Source organism: Myotis myotis, unplaced genomic scaffold (assembly GCF_014108235.1).
Source record: "Myotis myotis isolate mMyoMyo1 unplaced genomic scaffold, mMyoMyo1.p scaffold_m19_p_14, whole genome shotgun sequence".
Lineage (NCBI taxonomy): Eukaryota > Metazoa > Chordata > Mammalia > Chiroptera > Vespertilionidae > Myotis > Myotis myotis.
In genome coordinates, this window is record NW_023416318.1 from 39,575,585 (window position 1) to 39,592,151 (window position 16,567).

A 16,567-nucleotide genomic window follows, 5' to 3' on the forward strand; every position below is an offset into this window, starting at 1 on the left:
ACCGGCTAGGACATAGAATCATAGTCATTTTATCGCTGCAATTTATTAGAATAATTCATAAATTCAGTTTTGGTTTGTCCTCACAAGCAGGGGCATATAGAATTGGCATGCTTGGTAACTGTTTTCTTGAACTGTTGACCCAAATAAAATGTTCATGAACCTCATTTCTTAAGTATAACAGATGTGTAATTTCTGCCAATATTGGGTCATTAAGATTTACCAGAATTCAAGTACATTTTAGAGTAAGTCAGTCCTCTGTGTGTGAGAAATACTACAGCTAAATTGTAGTATTCTTTTGAACCTATAAACATTTATTAGAGAAATATGAATGATGGAATTGTGCAAACCTTTGATATATTTAATTAGGGTTTGGTTTGCTGGCTTTGTACCTAGTGCTCCACTCAGCTAACATGGCAGATACCAACCTTGTAACTTCAAATTGCATAGGTTTACAGCAGCTCGCCAGTGATTTTGGAGAGATGTTTGATGATTATGACAAAAGAATAGAATGTTATTGGTTATTGGTACTTTAAAGTACAGAGACCTGTTCTGTGGAGGGATGGAGAAAGAGACCTCTCACTCAAGCAGCTGGGAAATACATGGGTTAGCATAATGGGTTATGCATAATTAGTATATAATGAATGGCTGGCATGCGCTGTACTAGTTATCTGTCTCTTTGTGCCACAGAACCCCAAACCCATGGAGGACAACTGGGCTTTAAAAGTAACTCAAAGAATCATGTGTGTCTTCTTATGATCTTTCCTGTGTGTGTGTCCTACTCTGTTCCTATAGGGCCCATCCCAATGACCACATTTAACCATATTCACCTCTTTAAAGACCCTCTCTCCAAATACAGTCACATACAAATACTGTACGGTTAGGACATCAACACATGCATTTTGAGGGGACACAATCCAGCCCTTTAAGTATCTAACACATTTAATAATTAGCCGGCCAACAACTCTACATTACTTGGGACCATTGCTAAAAATAAAGGTGGGGGGGGAGGGATACAACTTGTACACGTATACTCATTGACAATTACTCTCAGGTAGAATTTTTTTTCTAAAAAAAATGGTGATTTATTTTGCTTTAACATACATGGTAAATATGCTGGGATCATCAAGTTTTCAAAAAATTTCGCTGGGCATACTTCACACATTACAATTCTATGTGAGTTCATTGGTTCTTCCATTTCAATGTACAAGAGGGATCCACCTGACACCTACTAGCAGCTTGGCTAAGAATGGACATTAGAATCAGACAATACATCGTAAATAGAAAGTACTCTTCTCCAAACGTGTGGAAACAAAATCACTGCCTGCTCCACAGGACAGACAAGCTGAATTTTAAAATGCTCCCAACTACGAATCACGTGACCCTGTGTCACAACACTTACAAAACAGTTTCACAATATCTCACCAACAACTTGTGCACTTGAGATTTAAAAAAAAAAAATCTGAAGGAAAAGAAAAATAGTAGCCAAGGAACTGCACAACCAAAAAAATGAAAATTATATAAAATATTTCCACCGCTATGTAAATGCCAAATTTAATCAAGCAATAGTAAAACAAAAAACAAAAAACCAAAAAACACAAAAAAACACACAAGACAACATAATAATACAACCTTCTGTTTAAAATAACAGCACTGCTCCGCCTCTTTTTTTCCACTGAATTTTACATATGAACAGACTATATATACGGGTTTTTCAGAGAAATGTCCATTTGGTCTGTTGCATCGGTCAGGCTCACACCAAATCCTTTCATTGTCTTCTGAGGATACATGACACCAAGTTGCTCCTGTTTCCAACACTCTGGGTGAGGTGCAATGTCTCAAGTATAATACATTTCTCTCTTTTCCTTTACACAGTGCAGAGTATACGGGCTTAGGTTATGTAAATTTTCCTTTACTCCAGGTCACTGTCCTTGTCTAGATTCAAGGCGGTATTCAACGGGGTGCAGTAGTTGGGCTTGTCAGAAGGCACGTAGCCGGGCAGACACAAGCACTTGTAGGAGCCTTCCGTGTTGATGCACTTGGCATTCTTGCAGAGAGACATCCGGTTGTTCAACTCGTCGCATTCGTTCACGTCTGCAATAAGCCAAACCACACAGGTGAACCAGCTCGGAGGTGCTCTGCGAGGGCAGGAACCCACAGCCTACCGAGGCACCGAGGCGACTGGCCTGCACACGGCCTGGCTGTTCTCCTTCCCTTCCCCCACCCTGAAACGTTCCCATTCATGACAGTTTCCATCCCCTGAACGGTAAGGCAGACTTTCTAGATCTTACAAAGGTAGATTATCGGGGGAATTCTAGAATTTCTTTCCCTGTTATTTCACACAACACGAACAATTTGTTAGCCTGACATTTTTACAGTCCAACCTCAAGAAAGCTGGAAATACTACCCCACTTGTGAATTCTTTTCCGCAGGTAGAGAACAGACGGATGTGTCAAGAGGACACAGTTAAGAGCAAACCAGTGAGCCGAAAGCCTTCTGAGCAGCCCCTCCTCAGGCTGACGTTACTTCTTGGATTTCTTCCCACCGGAAAGAAAGGCTCTTATGCACTTGCAACTCCTGTACTAACCCAGGTTCCCTACTTTCCAGACCCACCACAGATGGAGACTCATCAACAGGGAAGGGAACACTACAGGAGGGAGAAGAACTGCAAAAAATAGAAGAAAACTTAAAGCCCAGGGCCGTTTAGAATAGAGGCCAAAGGGCCCTGGAACACAGTCTGGGCATTCATTCGAGGTCACACGGAGCAGGATAAGTGTGAGTTTACTGCTCTTTTAAAAAGAAAAGGGGAGGCAACGACAGCATGTTAGGAGGCACTTTTTCCAAATGATTACCACGGAAGTTGTACTTTTTCAGACATCTACATTCCCTTATGCTTGGGCCAAGTATTCAGGGGAAACATTACTGGCTGCACAGTCAAAAGCTACATGTAAGAGTCAAAGTCAAGGAATGGCTCTATGTGAGGAATTCTACAGGAATTCTTACATGAGATATCAACTCTATTTTTTGAAATATGTTTTCATTGATTTCAGAGAGGAAGGGAGAGGGAGACAGAAACATCAATGAGAGAGAAACATCCATCGGCTGCTTCCTGCATGCCCCACACTGGGGATCTAGCTCGCATCCCCAGGCATGGGTCCTGACTGGGAATCGAACCCTGACCTCCGGGTTCATAGATCAACGATGCTCAACTACTGAGCCTGCTGTCCGGGCTCACCTCTATCTTTTAAAAATTGTGGTAGAATATACAGAACATAAATATGGCCTTTTTAACCATTTTTAAGTGGCCAGTCCAGTGGCATTAAATATATTCGTGTTGTTGTGCAACCATCACCACCTTCCATCTTTAAAACTTTCCTCATTTTCCTAAACTGAAACTCTGCAAATCTGTCTTAAATGTACTTGAGGGTATGCGATCTGACCACAGGGGATCTCAGGAAAAGAACTGTTTCCCACAAGACACCGTTCTTACCGACACAGGTCATCTTCGCCATGTCCAAATGATACCCATCAAAGCAATCGCAGGTGTACCCTTCCTGCACCCTCACACAGCGGCCGTTCTCACAGCCATTGAGGATGCCGCACTCCTCAGCCTGAAGCTCCTCAAAGCTGTTTAAAAAACCTGGAAACGACAGGGCAGACACCGAGTTAGATATGTTCACCCTCTTAAACCGTTTCTAAAAACTATATGGTTATGCTTACGGTTCACCAGATAGACATATTTCAGATGCTTTAAAGCTAGCATTAAAATGTAAGTGAACACTGCATATAACTGCAACAGAGGAGGAAGCATAAAATATTAAAAACTTTAGATATTTTGTATAGATCAGCCCCAAATCTTGAATTCTGATGCTCCAGCAAGTATGATTTTTGGTTTTGCCCTTATTTAAAGTTTTTACCTAAAATTCCAAATTCCCTGAGTTCTCACTAGCAAATGTCAGGACATCTTTCAGCGTGGAACCAATAGTGAAGTTATTGGCGTTCAGGAGACATTTGCTTAGAACACCCAGGAGAGTTGGAGGGGTGCTTCTTGTGCTTAGAGTTCCCGGGAGAGGGAGGGCCAGGCCCTCCCAGCCCTGCCGGCTCTGTTTGTTTGCTCTGGCTTTGGAATGAGCCCGACAAAAGGGCTCTTGGGGATCAAAGGACAAAGGCAGTAAAAGGGACTCAAAACATCCTGATAAATGAGAAAAGAACATCGCGCCTGTGTCTAGTAAACCCAAAGTCTTTTTGTACTGAAACAAAGACGCTCTTGTTGAGGTCAGATAGCTTTAAACGGACTCAGGGCTGCAGTGTAATAATACAGAAACAACCTACCCAGGCAGCAACAGTGCTGAGCTTTCTTTCTAGTGAAGGAAGTTGTAAATATAAAAGACTCAAGCACACTGTGGATGCGGCCCCTCATCCCTTCCTCACCTTCTGGACCTCACCAAGTATTAGCTTTAAGAAAAATCAAAATGAGGAGCTGGGGGGCTGGGCTTTGTGACAAGGGGGAAGGGATTAAGCAGCAAAATGAGTAGTTACAGAGATGCAGATGACAGCATAGGGAATATAGGCAATAACATGGTGATAATTTAGGTAGGGGGCCAGAGGGGTACTTGAAGCAGCAGGGAGGAACGCTCTATAAAGTGCATGATTTTAGAACCACTTTGCTGTACATCTAAAACTAATACAGAATAATATTGAATGTAAACTATAGTTGAAAAAAAAAATGTAAGAAAAAAATCAAAATGTGGCCAAAACTGTTAGGCCTTTGAAGTATGTAATTCTCCAGTGGAACTGCAGGGGGCAGCAACATATCATCGCTTACACAGGACTCTAAGTCTAACTTGGAGACGTAAAAAATGTAGTAATATATCCACGACAGGCTCTTTTTACAAAATTTTAGAGGAAAAAAATATTACAGGCATCAGGAATATGTCAGCAGATGCCCCCTAGCCAGTGTGAGAAATACTGACTTAAGAAAATAAAGTCAACTTCCAGGTATTGCAGCAAAATCATTTTGACTTTAAAACTAGTCAAATCATTTTTTATTCTATACATTAAAACATGAAATTAAATTTGAAGCTCCTATACAGATATATCAAGTAGACTTCCCAAAATACTTCCATGGGACTCTAAGGCTGGGTCAGCACAGTGCCGTCCCTGCTGCCTATTTTATAAATAAAGTTTTACTGGAACACAGCCACTCCCACTCACTGATGTACATCTTGCTGCTTTCATGAGAACACAGCAGAGCTGAGTAGCTGCAATGGAGAGGCTGTGGCTGCAAAGCCTAAACATTTCACTATCTGGTCCTTATAAGAAAAAGTTGATTTCTGCTCTAGGAGATCACAGCTTTATAACTATTTCGCTAACTAAAGGCACCACCAGCCATCAGTAACATTTGCAAATAACTAGAAAACAGGAGATGGCGAATCATAAAGGTGATAAGAATCCTTAGCCTCCCCTCTACGTTACCATCTACCCGATACCATCATTTCTCCAGCAGGGCCAGCGAGCCCTTGCTCCTGGTCTGAGACGGGGGAGCTATTTCTTGTAATTTGTTCAAAATTTAAAGGCCATTTTGTAGTCAAAGCTGGAGGTCCTGGAACTACATCTCAACTACCTATGTTGCTAAATAGGAATTGGATGTGATATCAACTTGTTCCTCTTGTAAGGTTTGTACTGAATGAAAAAAGAGTTTTAAGGCAATGTGAGCATGAAAAAAGAAGGTACATAAGCCAGAACATTTCAACACTGAACTTCCTGAAGTCTGAACTATGTTGCGATCGAGGCTACACACATAAGCTATGGGGCTGTGTCAGAGTTGTACAGAGACTTGATCTGGTATTTTGGATTTATGGGGCAGGTAAGCTGGCTTTCTTTCAACCTTAATATTTCTTCTCCTTTTCTTTTCCTTTCTGTCTCTTTTTAAGGTAAATGTTTATCGACCTATAATGTAAACAGAGAGAAGTGTAGAAATCATAAGGGCACAGTCTTACAGCTGCTAGTGCATTTACGCACATTTCATGAGGCCGTGTATGGCTGTGTGTTGCAGATTAAAAAAAAATCTCAGGTGTTAGAAGTCAGGACAGTGGTTGCTCTTGCAGGGAGTGGGCTAGGAAAGGGCACCAGGGCCTCTGGATACTGGAATGTTCTAGACCTGGATGGGGGTTACACAGATGTGTCAATGCTGTGTTCATGTAAATTCTTTATTGATTGATTGATTTTAATGAGAGGGAGGGAGGGAGAGAAGGAGGGAGGGAGGAGTAAAGAGAGAAAGAGAGAGAAATCATCAATTTGTTGTTCCACTTATTTATGCATTCATTGGTTGATTCTTGTATGTGCCCTGACCAGGGATGGGACCCACACCCTTGGCGTATGGGGATGATGTTCTAATAAACTCAGTACCTGGCCAGGGCTGTTCATGTAAATTTTAAAGCACTCTAATTCTACTGGATGAACAATATACTACATCCTTCAAAAAACAAAAAGAAGGGAGAAAAGAAAGGAGAAAGGAAGGGAGAGAGAGGGGAAAGAGAAGAGAGAAGGAAAAGGGAAGGAAGAAAAAAACTCTTCAACTCAGAACTGAAGTAGATCCAAGTGCAATCACAAAGCATGCATTGCCCCTCAGGGACTAGGTCATGGCTAGTTTGATGTGCAGGTGTCAGGGCCCAAAGAAAGGAAAAGCTTCCTTGTATTTTGTGAGTCAGCAGCCTCTCCAAGTCCCCCCCACCCCGACCACCCGCACTCCCACTCCCGTCCTGAAAACCTGGTGCAGAGCGCTTCCCTGAAAGGAGGGCCCCTAGATGGGAAGGGGCCCAGGCAGCTGGGACCAGCGATTCCCTATTCCCGTTCTTGAAGTGACGCAACCTATTATCTACTAATATTTCATTTTGGACCGTCCTGTTTCTCAGACTTCAGATAATTAGTCTACACGTGAAAGCTCTGGTTTCCCCACGGAAACATTAGGTTATTGTGGCTTCCTCATCCAGGCCGCTGGGCTGCACATGGTAAACCAGTTACTTTCTAAATGAGAGTAGGGTTCTCACACCCCACCTCCCACAAGAAAACCCCACTCACAAATGCAGGAAGAGCCGGCACACATCATATCTTAACGCATCCCCTAACGAGTGGATCCTAAAAATTAATTTCTGACCAGGAGAGCAATGTTTTTGACCTCCCACTCGAAAATACTTCTAAGAGCAACTTGGTACAGTTCCCCTTTGTCATTTCCTTGTGTGACAAAAGCTACAAATCTAACTGGGTGTTCAAGGAAGCCCTCGCAATAGACCACCACTTAATGGTACAAAATGATTATTATGGAAAGGTAATGAGGCCATTTGCTTTACAGACAGTGAACGTGGCAGCATCCCCACCCGCGAGACTAAGATCTGGGCCAACAGCTCTCGCATTTGGATGCAGAAGGGTTAGCCCAGGGGCCGTGACACCCCAGTCTCTGGTTCGGAGATCTAGTGCAGCCCGAGGCTTTGCATTTCTAGCGAGTTCCCAGGACGACATTTTGAAAACCCTTGGCTAATCTTGAACCACAATTTAGTGCCAAAGTAACCGAAAACGTCTGCTTACGGTCCTGAATGAAGTAGGGGTCGGCTTCCGGAGCATACTGTTCACTGAAGTCCACCAAGGCGTCCCGGCCATACGGCTGCCGGCGTCCTGTGACGGGGATGTTACACAGCTGGGCATAGTCATCTAAGAAAGAAACAACAAGGGACGCCTTCAATGTCTGCTTGCACCTGATGCACCCACTGCCAGCTGAGAGCCCTGGGAATCTGCCAGGGCACCGGCCACCCCAGGCCCATCTCCCACACACACTGCTGGGCCAGGAAGTGTCTCGATGTTCTTCATGAGAGCCCTGCCCATCCACATACACTGAGTGTCACCCACATACAATGAGTGTCACCCACATACAATGAGTGTCATCCACATACAATGAGTGTCCGTCCAAATACACTGAGTGTCATCCACATAAATGAGCGTCATCCACATAAATGAGTGTCACCCACATACAATGAGTGTCATCCACATACAATGAGTGTCACCCACATACAATGAGTGTCACCCACATACAATGAGTGTCATCCACATACAATGAGTGTCATCCACATACAATGAGTGTCCGTCCAAATACACTGAGTGTCATCCACATAAATGAGCGTCATCCACATAAATGAGTGTCACCCACATACAATGAGTGTCATCCACATACAATGAGTGTCACCCACATACAATGAGTGTCACCCACATACAATGAGTGTCCGTCCAAATACACTGAGTGTCATCCACATAAATGAGCGTCATCCACATAAATGAGTGTCACCCACATACAATGAATGTCCGTCCAAATACACTGAGTGTCATCCACATAAATGAGCGTCATCCACATAAATGAGTGTCACCCACATACAATGAGCGTCATCCACATAAATGAGTGTCACCCACATACAATGAGTGTCATCCACATAAATGAGTGTCACCCACATACAATGAATGTCCGTCCACATACAATGAGTGTCATCCACATAAATGAGTGTCACCCACATCAATGAGTGTCATCCACATAAATGAGTGTCACCCACATACAATGAGCGTCATCCACATAAATGAGTGTCACCCACATACAATGAATGTCCGTCCACATACACTGAGTGTCATCCACATACACTGAGTGTCCATCCACATACACTGAGTGTCATCCACATACAATAAGTATCCATTCACATACAATGAGTATCCATCTACATACAATGAGTGTCCATCCATATATAATGAATGCCCATCCACGTACATTGAGTGTCCATCCACATACAATGAACTCTAAATAAAAAATAATCGCTGAGCAGTTGGTAGAACTATCCCAAGAGACTAAGGAACTGAGAAAAAGGGCCATCTGAGAGCAATGCAGGCCTGTCGGGAGAATGGCTTGATCTGAGCCCATCAGGTAAACACTTGATAGGTATAAAGTAGTCATTCTTACACACAGGCATTTTTTCACTCACGAGAGAGAGAAAATTTATCTCTGGTGATCCAGAAATTAGACTAGCAAGGAAGGATGCTATGAAGTACAATTTAAATTTAATAGCTATTATTATAATTCTACACTCAAGACATGATCCTTATGGATAGTATTAAATTAATGATGTCATCATCATCATCATCATCATCATCATCACCATAGTGTAGTAAAGGTAGCAGCAGTAATAACAGCTAACAGACGGATAATGCTTGCTCTGTGCCAGGTACGATTCTTAATACATATTAATTCACTAAACACTAATTCATTAATTCACTCACAACACCCTATGAAGAGGTACCATCATCATCCCCATTTCACAGATGAGGAAACAGAAGCACAGAGTTGTTAAGTGACAGCTAATATGTGGCGGCGCCAGACTGGAACTCAGTAATGATGTTCCAGCTGCACACTTACTCTGCCTCTCCCACAACGACCTCAGCTCCTCTGTAACTCTTGCCTCTACTCCTTCTGCACCCCAGATAGACTCCTCTGTGGTTACTGTTCCTGCAGCCACAGTTCCAAGCTGGGTCAGCCCTATGGTTGTCTGACTTCTAAACTCTCCTTTAGTTTTCCTCACAGGACCCACCCAGCGCACAAGATCTTGGATCCCCGCTGGCTGGGGTGACTGAGCTTTAAGTGCATTTCATGCTCCTGCCTGCATTTAGGAGCAGAGTCATGCAGGAGGTGTAGCGATGAAGGCTTCAGAGAGGATGGCTTCATGTTCTGAACGCATGTTTTACAGAAACCTGCTACCTGAGGAATCACCTAGCAGATGGTGGAAATTCTGGGGCTCCCTAGACTCCGACAGCACTGCCGGGGCTGTGAGATGCAGGCCAGCAGGCTCCAGGGCTAGATGGGCACTCTCCGGGCAGTCGCACAATGCAACAGCCACTTGCCCCGACCACAGATGGGGAGAGTTGTCCTCTATTTTTTTGCCTCTGTAACAAAACTAAACAAATACATTAAGGCAATAGTGCAAATGCTCAAGGCTGTCTTTCATCCCTCAACTTAAAGGAGTCAAAGGTATGTGTGTGTGTGTGTGTGTGTGTGTGGGTGGGTGGTGTGCAAGCATAAGTACACACACACACACATCTTCTATAATTGCACCAAGGAAGTGTAAAGCCAGAAAAGACCCCACACCGCTGGGGAGCGGAGGATTATGGTTGCCCCTTCCTAAAATTCTCCTCCTGCAGAGCATTCCAGGAACAACATACAGACTCCAGACAGCCCAATATTTTTGCATGAAAGCATTTCATGAGAAATATTAATTTCATTAAGGAAAGAGCTGATCCTGGAAGAAGATCCTTGACTCAACAAAACCCAACTTCAAACAAAGAGAACACACATGGCCATCATGCTTCGAGTTTGAGAAAGAAGAATGAAGGATCTCCCCGAGAGAGCAAAATTGCTGAGATGTTTACAAGTTTCAAGAGCTGAGGTCATTGTCTCTCAAGACTTTCTCTATACATTTGTTGGACATCTGAAAGGGAGACTTGTTCCATATTTTATATCCAAGCAACAGTTGTGATCAAGAATAGATGTTACAAGTAAATTAATCCATGTTCTTATTTTGTAAAACTAAATCCAGACACAGTTGAGCAAGCTCTTCTGACATGTGGCTCTCAGGGGAGCTCCACTGAGACTCGAGGTCCTGGGGCTGTGGACTGACAGAGCCAGGGCCGTCTCAGAGCTGTCTGAGCTTCCTGCCATGGCCTTGGCCAAGACCATGCCTCCTCCACTAAGACGTGAGCTGGTGGCCACCCTCCAGGCTGTCACCGTCTAGCAAAAGGAAGGGACCGAATGTGAGAGGAGTGACGAGGAGGAACAGACTTCTGTTCTGGTGAAGTGCTGATGGGCAGCTTCCTGGAAATGCTGGTACTTGACCTGAAACTAAACAGAATTTGCTTTACAGGAGAAGATATTTTGGATTGATTTTAAAATGAGATAACCCAAAAGCATCAAGAAAGGGAACTGTAAGCTGGGTTTGGGAGCCCACAAGTGACTCCTAGGAAGACTTCTAACTCAACAGGGGCTGGTGAAGGGGGGCAGAGGAGAGATGGGGATGGGACCTCTGGGACTTGAGGCATCTTCTTTGCCCCCCCCCCTTCCCAGCCATGCATTTATCTTTCAAGATTCTAGAACTGACTGTCCTTTGCTGCTTTACTTTGTCTAACATATTAACATTCCAAACTTCAAGACAGTTTTGGTCAGTTATCCAAACATGATTTCTGCATTAAATGTTCTCTCTGTTGTATCTGGAGACGTGCTTGTTTGAGGGGACTGAGCTTTCAGTGCATTTCCAGGACATGCATGCTGAGTAATTTTTTTTCTGGGAGCATGGATGAGTCCATACCAACCCACCCATGTCACCTCTCCAGGCATGCACTTCTGTTCTCATCTTGGCCAGGGTCAAGGGTGAAGTGAGGACAGGCTAATGGAAAGAATGTGGACTTTAGAGGCACAAGCTTGAGCTCAAGTCCTGATTATACCATTTATCATTCAGCTCAGCAATTTTGGGCAAGCCTCAGTTTCCCCATCTGTCACATGTAGATAATAATTCCTGTTTGTCTACCTCTGTGTTATTGACATATAAACATGAAGGTAACATTATGGAATGGTTTATAAATTTTGGAGCACCAAGAAATTGGAGGGTGCCATTTTTTTTCTCATAGGTAAAATCACCAAGTCCCTACTTAAACAACAGGAAGTAAATGAGGATTTTCAAAGACAGCATCCGAATGATTGATGCAGACTTCAGTGTTAGTAAAACTTAATGGTAGTTGTCATTGGGCAAAGGATTGCGCGGTAAATAAAGAGCAATGAAAGCACAGTTTCTGGATGTCTTTAAATATTGTTGTAAGGCTATTTGGAATTTCCTAATAGATGGAAGAAAATTTTAATTCAGTAAACAGAGAATAAAGCCTTCATCTCAGACATAAGGCTTACTTGTCGACAGCCTAGCAAATATAATCACGTGGTCGAACAGTGATAAAGTATGAACAATGGCACACTTGAACACTAGATACACAGAACTCAAAGTACAGGGGGCAAACTGGTGTTCAACAATTCTTAGTGATGCCTGAATTGATCACAAATGTGTGGAGTTGAGAATAGGTTTCTCAACGATCTTCCAGGGGAACAACGATCACAGGACTTTCTAATGAGTCTCAGGCATGGCACCAGCTTCAGGATCTGGGCGCATGCATATTTCTAGCACGTCTGAGCCTCTGAGCAAACCCCCAGCCACGACCAGAGCCCGTCCCAGCTTGGAGATGTTTGGTCTGGTTATCTCTAGGGCTGGTCAGGGCTGCAGGACAGCTTGGGGACACAGTGAATTGTGGTTGGTTGAGGAGACCGAGCCAGGGATAGCGGACACCTGAACTATTTGCACAACCTCCCATGACAGCTCATGAGAACCTCATGGCTGTCACTTCATCCAGCTTAACGTATGTACACGAACACATATATCCCATCCCTAGAGTCTTTTTTTTTTCTCCAAAAATTCTTCCCTTTACTTACGCCATCAACAATGAAGCAACTAGTCACCCAGGGCCTGGTGCAAACGAATAGCTTTGCTTAGCAGGCAGGGCTTGTACTCTGTGGGAGGCAAACACTACTTATGATACACCACACAGTGTGTGCATCCGGGATCTAGCCAAATGAGAGTGTAAAACGAACAGGAAATGGAAATATTCACACCTCCAAGCCCCTGCCCCACTGCTGCTGTCCCCACCCCACCCCCCAAGCACAAATGCTAAGCTCTTGATCAAAGCTATGAAAGACACACATGGCATGGTGTTGGACACGTCACTACGTGATCTAAACAAGACCCAGGCCATTGATCACACTCATTTCCCCGGCCCGGCAGTTTCATAGAACAGATGGTGCTTTGATTTTAATTTTAAATTGAAAGAAAAAAGTTTAAAAATTACCCCCTGGGAACCAGCGGGTCTGGGGCCCCTGCGGTTGGCGGCAATGGGAAGCACATTACTAGATCCTGGCAGGGAAGCTGCACTGCTGATGACAGACACATCTGCCGGGCTGGGCTGGACAGTCACATGTCACCATGCCACTCTGGCATGTGGGGAAACTGGGAGGTGAAGTCTGCGCTCTGCCTGAGGCTGATTGAATTCAGCTGCTTGTAGAAATAACGCAGAGGCTGCATTTCGCTCCCCACACAGCAGGGCTGAACCTCTAACACTGGAATTGCATCATTTTCCAACACAGGAGACGCAAGGACCGATTCTCATGCTTTAGAGAAATGGGTCTTATTTGGATCAAATTTCTAGACCAAGCATTTTTCTTACAGGTCCCCATATGTATTATTAATTGATGATGGTGTTCGGGAAATACATACACACACACAACCAGGAAATGGAGGAAGGAGACAGGGAGAACAAAATGAGTATTTACCCCAATGCATGCTGAGCCAGCAGTATAACAGGCATATTTTTTTGGGACTGAAATGAGCAAAATCTATAAAGTTAGAAAAATGTTGACCATTTACAGAACATTCCATCCAGGACATCTGTGTGGGTGTCTGTCCACTTCGGCTCCTTCTCAGAGGATACATTCTTAGCCACAGTCACCGGTGAACAGGCAAGAATCCAGTTGCCCTGATACTAAACTTACTGAGTTGTGAGAGAAAATTGGGCACATTAAAAGAGACAGGACCCAGAGTAAAAGTCTTGGGATCTAGTCTTGTTTCTCCATGTTCTAGTTCCTTGGATTGGACACAGTTTTTGGTCTGTTGAACTGGATTATTGTCTTTTGACTTAGTGACATTCAGTGATGGACTGACTCACTCACTTGTGGAAACCGAGGCTGAGAATATTATGGGCAGCGTGCGATTTGGGAGAGAGAAGGGCTATTGTGACATGGGCAATAACTTATCAGTAATAACTAAGTCAGCCAAGAAGAGCTGGGAAGGTTCCATCCGCCGTGGGGGTGACCATACAGCAAGCATGTCAAACTCACAGTGTGGCCCTCCAGCCACAAGTTTGACATGCTTGGTCTACAGCAGGGGTCCTCAAACTTTTTAAACAGGGGGCTAGTTCACTGTCCCTCAGACCGTTGGAGTCCGGACTATAGTTTAAACAAAAACTATGAACAAATTCCTACGCACACAGAGGCAGCAAAAACACCAGGCGGGCCGGATAAATGTTTTCGGCAGGCCGCATGTGGCCCGCGGGCCGTAGTTTGAGGACCCCTGATCTACAGGAAGGAGGCCAACCAAATGTAGAGGAGGAGGGAAGGTCGCTCAGAGAGTCACAAGTATATACCGTAGTCCTCCCTTATCTAGGGGCTGACTTTCTGTGGTTTCAGTTGCCCGTGGTCAACCATGGTCTGAAAATGTTAAAAGGAAAATTCTAGAAAGAAACAGTTCACAACTTCTAAAATGCACATGGTTCTGAGTAGTGTGATGAAATCTCGTGCCATCCCGCCCCATCCCGTGGGATGTGAATCATCTCTTTGTCCAGTGTATCCATACTACATGTGCTACCCGCCCTTTAGTTCCTTAATAGTACCAGTCTTGCCCTAACCAGTGGTCGGCAAACTGCGGTTCGGCAAACCACGGCTCGCGAGCCACATGCGGCTCTTTGGCCCCTTGAGTGTGGCTCTTCCACAAAATACCGGCTCTTCGACAAAATAGCAACTTCTGCACATGGGCCATGAAGTTTCAATCGCACTGTAGGTGCGCGCCCGCACGTGGTATTTTGTGGAAGAGCCACACTCAAGGGGCCAAAGAGCCACATGTGGCTTGCGAGCCGCAGTTTGCCGACCACGGCCCTAACCGGTTTGGCTCAGTGGATAGAGTGTCAGCCTATAGACTGAAAGGTCCCAGGTTCGATTCCGGTCGAGGGCATGTACCTTGGTTGCGGGCACATCCCTAGTAGGAGGTGTGCAGGAGGCAGCTGATCGATGTTTCTCTCTCATTGATGTTTCTAACTCTCTATCCCTCTCCCTTCCTCTCTGTAAAAAATCAATAAAATATATTTTTAAAAAAGAGTAGCAGTCTTGGTTATCAGATTGACTGTCGGGGCATTGCAGTGCTTGTATTCAAGTCACCCTTATTTTACCTAATAATGGCCCCAAAGCACAAGAACAGTGATACTGGCAATTTGGATGTGTTTAGAAGGAGCAATAAAGTGCTCCCTTTAAGTGAAAAGGTGAGTACCGCACAATAAGATATTTTAAGAGAAAGACCACAATAACTTTTATTACACTGTATATTGTTAATAATTGTTCTATTTTATTTGTTATTGTTGTTAATTTCTTACTGTGCCTAACTGACAAATTAAACCTTATTATAGGTATGTATGCAGAGGAAAAAACATAGAATATATAGGGTTCGGTACTATCTGTGGTTTTAGGCATCCGCTGGGGGTCTAGGACTGTATCTCCCATGAATAAGGGGGGACTACTGAACAACAAATAAGAAAGCATTAGGGGAACAAAAGTACCAGGCAGACGCTGGCTAAAGAACAGTCGAAAAAAGGAAGGTTAGCTAACCTGTACTGTGAAGCTTCCTTGTGCGAGGTGCTGTGCACTTGTGCACACACCTTTTCATTTAAATCTCAGAACAACCCTGTGAAATAACTAATTTATCTCCTTTGTTTCCAATAAGAAAATTAGGTTTCTAGTGTAAAGTCCTAGTTTAGGTGAGGGATTTTAAAAAATATATATTTTTACTGATTTCAGAGAGGAAGGGAGAGGAAGTAAGAGATAGAAACATCAATGATGAGAGAGAATCATTGATCAGCTGCCTCCTGCACACCCCCCACTGGGGATTGAGTCCAAAACCTGAGCAGGTGCCCAGACCGGGAATCAAACCTGTGACCTTCTGGTTCATAGGCTGATGCTCAACCATTGAGCCATGCCGACCGGGCGAGTGAGGGATTTGAACCTAAATTGGTCTTGTGTGCAAAGCCATGTTCTTTCTACTCCCCAGCTGCCCTTCTGAAACCCTAAGAAAATTATTATATACACTCCCCAGACCTTAAGCATCAGGTAAGTAGTTTTTTAGCAATAAGCATCTGTGACTACAATTCCAGGGAGAGGAGTAACCATGAATGCTGATGAGCTCAGCCCCACCAGGGGCAGCGCTATCATTAGGATTTATGTTTATTGACTTTGTTCGATTTATTAGGTGAAAGAGATCAAATTGCTTAATGTTCAATTAAATTGTACTTGTTGAGAACAGGGAAGTAATGAAGTCTTGGCAAGGTTTACGTTCTGTGGGGCTCCTGTAAATGTGGAGGTTCTAAGGAAACACACGGGTCTCACACCAACCAAGTCCCCTCACCCAGCCTTCTTCACCCAACGCTGCCCCCTCCAAGTTCAGTCACTCCCAGAGTTTCCCACCAGGTTGCTGTTTATTTAGCCAGACTCTAACCCAGTGGTTCTCAACCTTCTGGCCCTTTAAATACAGTTCCTCATGTTGTGACCCAACCGTAAAATTATTTTCGTTGCTACTTCATAACTGTCATGTTGCTACTGTTATGAATCGTAATGTAAATATCTGATATGCAGGATGGT

General features: G+C 44.0%; 1 protein-coding gene across 16 annotated transcripts in view; it reads right to left on the minus strand.

The window, feature by feature from the left end:
* Positions 1-1,057: 1,057 nt before the first annotated feature.
* LTBP1 (latent transforming growth factor beta binding protein 1) overlaps positions 1,058-16,567 on the minus strand; it is a 344,018-nt gene continuing 328,508 nt past the window's right edge. For 15 of the 16 annotated variants that reach the window (XM_036334902.1, XM_036334900.1, XM_036334892.1 and 12 more), the window contains 3 exons: positions 7,582-7,704; positions 3,488-3,637; positions 1,058-2,091 (listed from right to left, as the gene is read on the minus strand). In XM_036334902.1, coding sequence (XP_036190795.1) covers positions 1,910-2,091; positions 3,488-3,637; positions 7,582-7,704 — 455 coding nt within the window. In that variant the 3' untranslated portion in view covers positions 1,058-1,909. The remainder of the gene's footprint in view (positions 2,092-3,487; positions 3,638-7,581; positions 7,705-16,567) is intronic. The other variant, XM_036334896.1, reaches the window with a different exon arrangement.